This window comes from Trematomus bernacchii, unplaced genomic scaffold, assembly GCF_902827165.1.
Source record: "Trematomus bernacchii unplaced genomic scaffold, fTreBer1.1, whole genome shotgun sequence".
Taxonomy (NCBI): Eukaryota; Metazoa; Chordata; class Actinopteri; order Perciformes; family Nototheniidae; genus Trematomus; species Trematomus bernacchii.
Window position 1 is genome coordinate 11,256,960 of NW_022987803.1, and position 11,241 is coordinate 11,268,200.

The 11,241-nt window shown below is 43.3% G+C and overlaps 1 protein-coding gene across 1 annotated transcript; it reads right to left on the minus strand.

Annotated features, from left to right (window-relative positions):
• Window positions 1-1,220: 1,220 nt before the first annotated feature.
• On the minus strand, window positions 1,221-8,759 carry trib2 (tribbles pseudokinase 2). The gene is made up of 3 exons (XM_034150471.1): window positions 7,414-8,759; window positions 5,728-6,020; window positions 1,221-3,410 (listed from the first exon to the last, which is right to left on the minus strand). Exons 1-3 carry the CDS (start codon window positions 7,681-7,683, stop codon window positions 2,936-2,938), a joined length of 1,038 nt encoding a protein of 345 aa, XP_034006362.1. The 5' UTR covers window positions 7,684-8,759; the 3' UTR covers window positions 1,221-2,935.
• Between the last annotated feature and the right edge of the window lie 2,482 nt (window positions 8,760-11,241).

The following is an 11,241-nucleotide window of genomic DNA, read 5'->3' on the forward strand; positions in this document are numbered from 1 at the left end:
GCGAACAAATATTGTATTTTAATTTGATATGTGTGCATGTTACTAACGCCACTAGAGGTCAGGCTTACATTCAGTTCAGGTTTGGGAAGGCAACTATCTGTCCATCTCAGAGCATATTGCATTATTTATTTTCCAGGACAGCAAGTTTTCTGGTGTGCTCTGATGATAGAAATGTTGACAAAATCAGAATACACAGTGTCAGCGTGATTGATCTACTTTTTCATTTGATTACAAAGAAACAGGGTAATCTTGTTGTTGCTGTAGCTGTCTGGAATGTGATTGCTGCACCTCGTAATGTCTCATCTTTTGTCAGCTCAGAGGAATCGATTGAAAGAGGAGGTAAGTCTTTTATTTCCATAAAAAAATAATTCCCCTGTTGTTGCGCACGACAAACGACTTTAAATTGTCATTGTATGCCAAGATAAATTGCTTTATCCTTTTTTAAACATGAAGATAGGCACATTGGGCTGTAACCTCAGTAAGGATTACCCTGTATGAACATGACAGGTGAAAGCTCCGGGCACACACACACCACACACACACACACAGGCCCAGATGTTGGTCCACATACACGTGTATGAACAAATTGAAGTGATTTTCTTCCTCAAAGACAGGATGAGGTTAGTAGAGACTTTCAGCTAGCCTTACAAAGCTTCAATGTTGTCATAGTGAACAGAACAACAAAAGAGTGTAGTTAAGGGTCTCTCATGAGGGTGCCACCAGGAAAATTATTATGAGAGCTTTTCCTTAGTGCCTCATGTGTGCAATCACTTAGATGAAGTGGGTCTGACAGAGCAAAAGCCCCTTTCTCCTCGCTCATTGAGAAACCATTCAAGTTCTGTTCATGATTGCAATCTGATGATGAACTGGGAAGTGCTTTTGTTAGGGCACACTGGCTGGGAGTGTACTGGAAGAAGAAATATAATTGGTATTTAATATATGAATGTATGAAATGCACTGAAAAATCTCCACATCCCCAGAGCTGGAATCACTTAGATGTAGCTCAAGGACAAATGGACGTCTTTCTTTTTCTAGTCCAATATCAGAGGAAGGAGTCCTTTGATAAACCATCAGATGTATTTTACAGATTATACCACTGAGATGTCAGTTTGATTTAAGATTTCTATTTGTAACATGAGGATTGTAAGATGAAATGTAATCAAAAAAGTGAGGTTTTTATAATGGGCTCAAGTGTATCGGAAAAGAACAACAAAGTCAAATAGCAGTTCACGATTTATTTACTGAATAATTTTGGACAAAACACCAGAATCTGTTACGATACAATCAGAACATCTGAGGCAGATATCCCACCATGCACCACCCCCCTCCGTGAAACAAAACGGACTAACATTAGCACCAACTTAAATAAAAAGGTAGCTCAGTCTAGAAAAACAATGAAAAGCAAAAAGGTTTTCCTTTTTTATTGAAAAGCAAACTCAGAAAAGTAGCAAATTGAGAATTTTCATGTTTTTAACTTTTCTTAAAAAACGAACACCCTCCTCCCCCCACCCCTTCCCCCCCTGCTAGGCAGGCTATAGCATTCATGGGGGCACATGCCAAAGACTAGATAAAAACACAAATTCAAGTAACATTGAGATACGACAAAACATGTCCACTAGTACTCATTCCGAGCATGAGCATTTCACAGAACCTACGCAGGCAGTATAAAACTAACATGGGGTCCTGGTAGTGAACACGTCATAGCATTACTATCACCGAATATCTCGTGTCAAGTTTTAATAAAGAAATTAGAGAGATCGGGTGGCATGGGCTTGTCGGGGGCAGCGGAATACTGGCACAGAAGAAATCGTGTATTCCAAAAACTTCGGACAGACATTTCCCTCTCCTGTCCTGTGTCGAGATATTGCCTACATCATACATGAAAAAGGAATCTCTGAATAAAGAAAAACCCTGCAATGTACTTTTAAATATATATATTTATATTTATTTATATATAATATATATATATATATATATAGCTGTTACAATTTAAATAAATGTTACGTTCTCGTTCCTACAACTGAAGAATGGATTTAAATAAGAGGAAGCTAATTTTGAAGAGTCGTCCATTCAAATGCACGATGCCGTGTTTGGAGGCTCACCGAGACAAAACAGTTTTAAGATTGAAGTTAAGGGAGTGACAGAGTGGAATAGCTTTAACACAAATAAATGTAAAGGAAAATAAAAGAAATGTGGTGGTGAATGAAGCGTGGTAAAGGCATAAGAGACTGAGGAAGCAGAAAACATACAAATGACTGAAAACAAGGCCTTCAAGGAGTTTAGTGATGTTAGAATAATCGATAATAAAAATGCGAGAAAAATGAGATGACAAAACAAAAACTTAAGCATGAAACAAAGACGACGTCAAACGTGTTGTTGATAAGAAAAAGCTTAAGATGCTCAATTTTTCCATCCATCGGTCCCGGGTCATAATTTGTTTAACAACACGTTGGATTTATGATTACTGACCCTGGGCCTTTGGTTTAAATTGGTACCACCTGAAGCTATGACGAAAAACCAAGCAGAATTTGTATGAAAAAGTGTGGTGTTGCACTCTGTCAGTTCATTTTGAATTGTTCTCCTTGGTCTCCTGTGTCCCTTCATGCTTTCCATAGTGTCAAAAATGGTGAATGTGTCTACTTTTATGAGCACCACATTAAACCAAACAGATCCAAAAAAAAAAGAAGAACTTTTGCTACATTGTTTGCCCCGAGCGGGAGGTGCATCGCCAGGTGACGTATAGATGCCATTTGTCATGCCAGGCTCAAGGTTTTCCATGAAATGGTGGAAAAAGGGAAACAGGATGGAAACACCTTTATTACGAGTGACAAATGTTCATCTATTAATCTCTAAACTACGTTTTTTTTTTGCTCTGCTGTGAGCGTGGCGAGCCGGCCGTGGCGGAGTCGTCCCATTTGTGCTTGGTGTTTGTCGCTCAGCTGAAGAACTGCTCCAGCTCCTGTTCCATGTTCACCTCAGGCACCATCTGCTCCTGCTCGCGCTCCCCTCTGCCGGGCACTGCGGGGCCCCCTAGTGCTCCGGAGGAGGTGAACCAAGGGTGCTCCAAGATCTCCCGAGAGGTGAGGCGCTCTGCGGGTTCCCGGCGGAGGATGGAGCGGATCAGACACTTGGCCTTGGGTGTGAGCGTTTCAGGGATGTTGAAGTGGCCCCTGCGGATTTTGCTGAACAGAGAGCCGGGCTCAACGTCGTGGAAAGGGTAGCGCCCCACAAGGATGGTGTAAAGCATTACGCCCAGGCTCCAGACGTCAGCTGCCTTTCCCGAATAGCTGCCGTTGGCGTTGAGGATCTCGGGACTGACATAGGCAGGGCAGCCATGTTTGTCTGACAGGGAGTCATCATGACCGTCCAGGATATAAGTGTCCTCAAGGCTCTCCAGCTTCACGAGGCTTCTGGAAACACAAAGAAAACGCAGAAAAACATAAGGATATCGCCTAAACCAAGAATGGACACACAAGGATCTGTTAATCTGAATTTTATTAAGAGGTAATTATCACCAAAGGTTCAATCTTTTGGATGCCAACTAACAGAGAATTAAATACAGAAGACACTCAAGTGGGGGTAATTCGCTCAGATGGGCATCTTAGGAGTTTAATATCCATTGCTCTTGGATATCAGAGAAACTAGAGCACATAATGCTCAAGGCTTAAGTTTGACATTTCCTTTCACTCAGATAAAAGCCCATGCAAAAAGCATTGATGTACAAATGGGCTTTCTAAAAGACCTCCACAATTCAAAAGAAAAACCAATTACGGGTGACCAATCGTCTTAAGATGCATGCATAGAACAGTTTGGCTCAGTGTCAAGGATCTGATAATGTGGTTTTTTGTTCTCCTGCTCTTCCCACTCAAAAATAGCATCTATTTGTGCTCTTCTCCAAACCCCCCAATAGCAGCTATGATACCCTTGAGTGCTGATAATAATGGCTGGTTGTTTAGAAAAGTTCACTGTAGAATCTGAAGAGGCTCAGGCAAGAAAAAGTTCCACATTCATGGTAAGAGACACTTGTGGGGCTGAGCAAACGCTGCCATCTGTGTGTGAGGTCCCTGAGACATGACAGACAAAGAGGCAGCGTTTGTGATAGTATCAACTGGGAGCTACTAGAATAATGGAAACCAACAAGCACTGGCTCTGACATATTCCAGAAAGTGTTGCCATCTGCGACATGTGCATGCATACACCGTCCCATTAGCCCACACACTGGATCATTGGCAGTCAAAGTCATTTGCTTTCATTAATATGCAGTTTCACATTTTCTAATCAGGAACATTCTTTTGTTTCCTTGTGCCAATGGCCCATTGTTCCTCTGCAATATAAAGAGCAATGCTCCTTTTTTAAAATACAGCATATAAACACTTATTTCGAGGATAAGCGCAAACCTTTAATTTACAGTGTAGAGGGCTTAGAAATACAAAGAAAGACTTTTAAGAGAAGCTTATTGTCTTTATTTAAGCAAGCTCAATGCATGCTGATAGTAACATGTCTCATAAGCTTGCTGTAGGAGATGCTTATCAACAGTGACTGTTAAAGTAGCTGTGTTGGATTCCAATCTTTGACCGCCTTTAAACAGGCTGCTGTTTGGTCAAAGGCCAACAGCGGTATAACAAAATCGAGTCAGGGAACTAGGACACACTGAAGGAGCTACTCAGGTATCATTATAAGTCTGGTCTTGTTCCTTTCCTTCACCTTGCATTCACTATCTCCTTTTGGCACACACTTGGGCTCAAGCCAGTGATCTTTGGTCTCCACCTTAAAAAAAAGGTTCACTGAGCCAGGAGGTCTGAAAAGGTATACGGTGTAAGAGGATTCTTGACAGGCCATATAGTAAATGTGACTCAATACTGCCCTGCACTATCACTCTTAATATTCACCCGGCATCAATCATCTGATGGGAGGGGAGAGTCTGGCATCCCAGCTCTGCTCATGAGCAGTCTGGATGTGACATTCAAGGTCATTGGACTGAATATGCGAGATAGCTCAACTTCCTTTTTCCACAGCTAGTGCCAAAGTATGATGTCACACATTAAAATAGAGGGCATCAAGTGTAGTCTGCGCCTCAGCCATGGCTCAGAACTGACTTTGAAGAACATTTTGCGTTAGAATTGAGACTGTAAAGCAAAGTCTGAGAAACATCTACTAAAAATTAAAAAAGTATAAAGTCAATAAAATCTCAGGTTGCTGTGGCAACAGATGCCTGGATTTTAAGCATGTAGTTTTCAAATGCTGCCACCAGAGGTCAGTAGTCTTGTGTTGTACAAGTGTTTCTACAGATTTCTCCTGCAGATGAGTACAGAAGTGTAGCAGTGGAAAAAGCTTAATTGAATTGGTCGAGTGTCATGCAAAAAAGCCAGTCCCGCTAACCGATCTGTCCTTGTTGGAATAAATGCACTGCTATTATCCTCCCAAAGTGTGATCCCACATGCCATATATACTGTATATGTGTCATTCACTACTTAACATACGAAAATAGCTCCTAGACACACAAAGGGCTTATGTTTCCTGTACTCTGCATAACATCTGGGAGAGGCATGCCAGTCTTGTATCGTCTCAGTTTACAGTATCCTCTGTGTAAGCGGAGACATGGTACAGATAATACTGACACGGTCACATTATGCAGTTACATCACATACAACATGTTAGGCAAGAAAAGATTCCAAAGTACACAGTGGGTAGTCGATAATACAAAAATACGGGTTCTGCAGAACTCACCTGTCCTCATTCTTGAAGACAAACTTCCTCAGTTTGAGGTCGCGGAGGACCAGTCCGTTGTCGTGGCAATGTGCCACAGCCGAGGCTATCTGATAGAACAGTCTGGCAGCTTCGTCCTCCCGCAACTTCTTGCAGGTGCGGACGAAAGAGTGCATGTCGCCATAGCTTCTCTCGAAGAACACATAGGCTCGAGTCTCCCCGAGCAAGATCTCCAGGATTTGGTTAATGTGCTGGTGCTGGCCCAGAGCAAAGTAGGCCGCCAGCGACTCCTGGTATCGGCCAATGTCAAAAACCTGCAAACATAAGACAGGAACACATTTATACTTACAGTCTACATAGCAAAGATTGATTTTAGTTTCATGTAGGGTGCTACAGTCTCATTAGGTGCTTGTTTTTGTAGTCTATTTACCACATTTGGGTGACGCAAAACTTGTGTTTACTGTTTTAGCAGAGGGAGTCAGGTTGCACAGAAGCAAAGTGAAAGCATCATGTTAGTGAATGGTATTGTTCTGCAGCCAGGGGGTTGCAGTGTCTCTTTTGTTTCCATGGTAACCCCCCATTGACTCTCAGCACCACCAGTTCAGGTGATACTGCTCCTCTGCTCACACTCAATAAAAAAAAAAACACCCCACAGCTCTCAAGATCTGAAGCTGTGACCTGAGCTTCCTGCTTGGAAGGAGAGATCAATCCTGGGAGTGGGGATTGATCGCTGCTGTATTGTAAGGGAGATGAGGTCAAAAGGCAGTTAGCTCACAGGCTGTGCCAAAGGCCATTAATTTGTTATTGCCATGACGAAACATTATCTCAAGTCAAAAGGTACGGGTTATTGGATACGTCATACCTTATGAGTCCAATGGTGCATGTAACCATCGTCTCAATTCACTTAAGCCTGCTTAAGCCGGAATGTACCTCAGGGACAACCCCACTGCCCTTATAATCACCCTCATAATCAGTAATACACCAAAGTCGATATGGGCTATAAATGTGTTGAGGGCAAGCTTTAAGGTTGTCCTTAACCTTGAGGGAAAGTGGTTTATTTCTCATTGTTAGAGGGTCAATGCCAGAGCCAGTCACAGCAGCTGGCTGAACTTGCAAAGTTCCCTAACACTGTGTGCTTTTCTCTCAGCACAGCTGTCCTCGAAAGATTACAATCCCACTAATATGTGTGCAATACGACTATGCTCAACCACCGAATATAAAACCATGGGTGAAACAATACGATTACAGCATTGCACTATAAAAGAGACGCCATGGGTAAGCGAGAATAGCACGGACAGAGGAGTGTGTGCGTGGTTACTCACTCCTTTGTCAACGTTACATCATGCAATCCAAACCACGCAGCTCGCCCCATTCACTTTTTCCATTAGGCTGCTCTGCCAGCTCTCTATTTACAATTCAAGCAATTATTAAAAAGTTCAGGGTGTGGACTTGCTGCAATAGCAAACCCATCGACACCAACTAAGACATTTCTCTGCAGAGTATGTTCATTACATGTTGGGGACTATTGAAAAAAAGACATTAATGTGACAATGAATGCAAAGGAGTAAAACCTGTAGGAACACTTGATTTTGTCCTGAAAATGCTGTTTTTCTGCATTGCAAACCCCCTGCTTGAACAAACGGAAACGGTACTGAAAATACTCTGGGGCTATTTTGGTAGGATACGTCAACCATGTTGATTACTAACCTTACATACGAGCTCTTCCCCGCTGTGCAGGTGGGCGGCTCTGAAAACGTGGTCTCCCTCCAGTGGCTCCAACAAAAGGTAGTCCCCGATGCGGGAGATACAGTGCGAGGAGTCCGGGGTCTCCGGCGGGCTGGGGGACCCGAGGTTAGGACTGAAACTCTGGTGCGACTCTGTAGTCCTTAAACAAGTCAAATCTTCGAAATCATGCGATTTATGCCGCGATCTCCCATAACGTGAAATGTTAATTGGATTTGACCTCTGTATGTTCATGAGGAATAAGTGTGATACCTCCACAGATCCGGGGGCCTTCCTCCTTGTTCTTCTCCTCTTCGAGTAGGGCACCACTTTGCTGTAAACTCAGTGCAATAACACAAATCGGGAGGTACTTCAGGAAATCTTGAATACAGTTTCAAATGTAATTGCTCCTTGTTGTTAGGGAACGTTGCAGACTAGCAACAGGAGAAGCCGATTGGTTTTCGCACAACAAAAAAGAGGTCAGTATATTTTTTTTGCAGAGTTCAACTGTTCATTTGTCCTCCTTTGTTTTCCATTCAAGAGATAAGGCCAGGCTAAAATGACAGAATATCTGCACCAAATCGACTGTAAACCCTTTGAACAAATCTGCTGCAATTTCATTAACGTTAGCAGTGCTAGCAGGCACGACGAGACTGCAACAAAGGCTACCAAAGTCAGCTTTTACAATGAATGAAGGGTGCTGAGTTACCCCGCAGCTTGTTTGCTAGCTTATCTTGCCGGTTAATGGTATGGCACGTTTCATAAAACGGAAACAATGTGTTGGATACAGCTTTGAGGCACGGGAAAAAATGCACAAGCAAAAATACAATGCAAGCTATATAGGTGCTGTATTTAGCCGAAATTTGACAGTCAAATGATGGCTAGCAGGTGCAGAGCTAACTGGTTAGCTTCCTTTGCTAACTAGTACCAAGTCAGTGCACGGCCTTGTTCCCCAGGATCATATCCATGCACGGCAATTGTCACCTATCACAGAAGGAGCAAACCCCATCCGGAAAAAAACTGTAGCTCTTTGTGTGCGGGAGTCGACGTCCCCTGTTTCTCTGGGTCTAGTCCTGTGGAAGAAAAGTGTCGTCTGTGCTGTATGTCTGCTGCTGTAAGCTTGCTGTGAGGAAGGAAGGGACGGCCGGCCGACTTTCCCAGGCCTATCCCTTGGTTCAGCAGGACATCCTCTCTCCCGTGCTGCCGCTGTGTTCTTACGTGGCTGGGAATCTAGTCCATTCAGTGCGGAGGGAGGCCAGCGGAGCAGCACACACTTCACACACTGCGCCTGTACAGAGTGAGAGAGAGTTGCCTGCCTGCCTGCCTGGCGGAGGGGGGGGGGGTCACACACACACACACATACACACACACGCACACGCACAGAGCACCGACCCGCCTCCTGACGTCACTCCATAATCGAAACCCCATTGGCTCACAAGCTGAGTTATAATATGCAGTGCAGTCATGTGAGAACCATAGTGTGGCTACACCCCCCAGAAATCTAAATGCATCGCGCGCTGGTAAATTGGATGGGGGGAGGGGGGGTGGGTGAGGGTATAGCTACTGTACGTGCTGTGTTACAAATGTGTTTCCTCCTGAAATGTCATTCAAGGGGGATCCCACTCTCACAATAGCACACAGTAATAATACTGATGTGCATTTGCATTCATACCATTCATTAAGGTGTCATGAGATGAAAATACTAAAGGTTAGCCGTACAAATAAATGCAACAAACAATGTTATAACTATGTAATCTATATGCTACTGATGTCATTCAGTGATGAGCTATCGCACTGCAAGGATATGTAAGCAAAATTGCAACAAATATACCAAAACTTGCATTATGATAGCATATAATGATGCATTAAAAATAAGCCTTCAATACACAGTAGGAGCATGAAATACATGATGGCAATAATAAAACAAAAGGACTAAGAATGTGATGACAATAATCAGTGCAGTCTTTGTCCTTGAGAAAAAAAGCTTATATGAATTTTTAAAATATGTAAAAGCAAGGTATGAGTTTTGCTGTGATATGGGATTGTATTCCATATTTTTGCCAAGTGTGGAATAAAAAGTCTTGGCCACAGAATTATATTAAAAGCTGGCACAGGGCTGTGTGCATTAGATACATCGCGTGTAACAAATCCCTGTCTTGCAGAATTGTGCCCACATAATATATTATAAAGAGAAGGTTGGATGAGGTTCATTATTCATTGTTCTTCCTAGATTACCAGGGGGTGTGACAGCAGGATTGTGCAATTCCATATACGAATCCAGGGCGGTGAGAGGAATGCTTGCAGCTGGACGCTGGACACTGACAGAAGTGTTCCATTTAACCTTTATTCCCCTGCTTGCAGGCAGTAGCAGCAAACACACACACTCACACAAACATGCACTATTCTAAATGTGTGTTTCTCGCTCTCTGCCTGAATAAACCCCCGCAACATGGAAATGCATTTTTCACACAGAGGCCTCTCATCTCAGAAACGGTGGTTTACAGTTTCAGAATGTGGCTTCACCCACAAGCTTTTATATATCGCAGTCCTCAAGATTGTGTGTATGTATGTGTCTGGGATCTGTGATATAATCTCTGCGAGCCACCCACTTTATTCTTTGTTACAACGCTGGAACATTCTTCCCCACAGAACAGCTTTTCTTTTGTCTCACCGAACAATATCAACATGCGGCTGAATGATGGACTTTTTGCAGGTTACATCTTGGATAAACGTGTTGATTTATTCATATTTTACTATAGCACATTTCTGCTTTATGACAGCACATCTAAATGTACCCATCGCTCTAACCCCAGATAGGGATTCCGTTAAGCCTGAACCACAGCTGTGCATGAATGAGAATAATAATCCCTAAAGATTCCCTTTGCCCCCATTCCGATACACTATGGTGACTCATGCACAGTAGAGAGCAGCACTCGAGAAAATCCATTGAGGCTCATCAGCTCTCCAGACACGCCTACATGCCGAGGAGTAACGGCAGGCAGCCCCACGGTGCCTTCCAGCGAGAGCTTCTGTATACCACTGAAGCAGGATGTTTCCTGGAAGCTACAGAGGTCAACGAGGACGGGTGAGCATCTCTAAATCCCTGGAGCGCGGTTACTCACCAACTTCCTAATATGGCTGTGTTGCCCTGCAGGGAATGATCTAAGGTCAGTTTCCCCTGTAATGTTGACGTTACAGGAAGGCCTAAGGATTCAAATCCACCAGAGGAATGTGTGGTTGCAATTCAATGACATTTCTTAGAATGCATCATGAAAACCCACTCAAATTAGAGCTATTTTCCTTGCGTTGTGCATTGAAATAGCCAATTTCACACTGTCACATAGCAACACAGCTAGCCAGCTCATGTTGACACCAGCAAGAATCAGAACTGTCACATCCACACCCAGCGGGTAACTTCCACTGAGAAAAGTTGATCATACGCGAGGAGTGAAGATGCAGAGGCATAGGAGGAATGAGATCATTCAGTGAGAGTGAGAGGAGACGATGTGAGGGAGAGCGAGGCAGGAGGACGGAGGATGGAGAAGCAGGCAGGAACGTGACGAGTGGTAAGAGTAAAAGTAGAAGAAGGAGGAAAGAGGGATGGAAGTGACACAAAGTGTTGCTCCTCCTCAACGTCAAATTTAGAAAACAGGGGAAATACTTTGTGAGAGCTAGGGAGCAGAACAACATGTTTAATACACAATTGTACAGAAATGTGTGGGAGTAAAGGGTACCAAGTCAAACCATGTAAGGCAAAGATTTTTTACAAACACAGAGTTATAATGAAAGTGCTCACATTAAGTTGAGGTATTC

Coding starts and splice junctions, on each gene's coding strand:
- trib2 (XM_034150471.1), bottom strand. CDS start 7,683: ATGAACATACAGAGGTCAAATCCAATTAACATTTCACGTTATGGGAGA. Junction 6,021..7,413: donor GGGAAGAGCTCGTATGTAAG/GTTAGTAATCAA, acceptor TTATGTTTGCAG/GTTTTTGACATTGGCCGATA. Junction 3,411..5,727: donor GTCTTCAAGAATGAGGACAG/GTGAGTTCTGCA, acceptor TTGTGTTTCCAG/AAGCCTCGTGAAGCTGGAGA.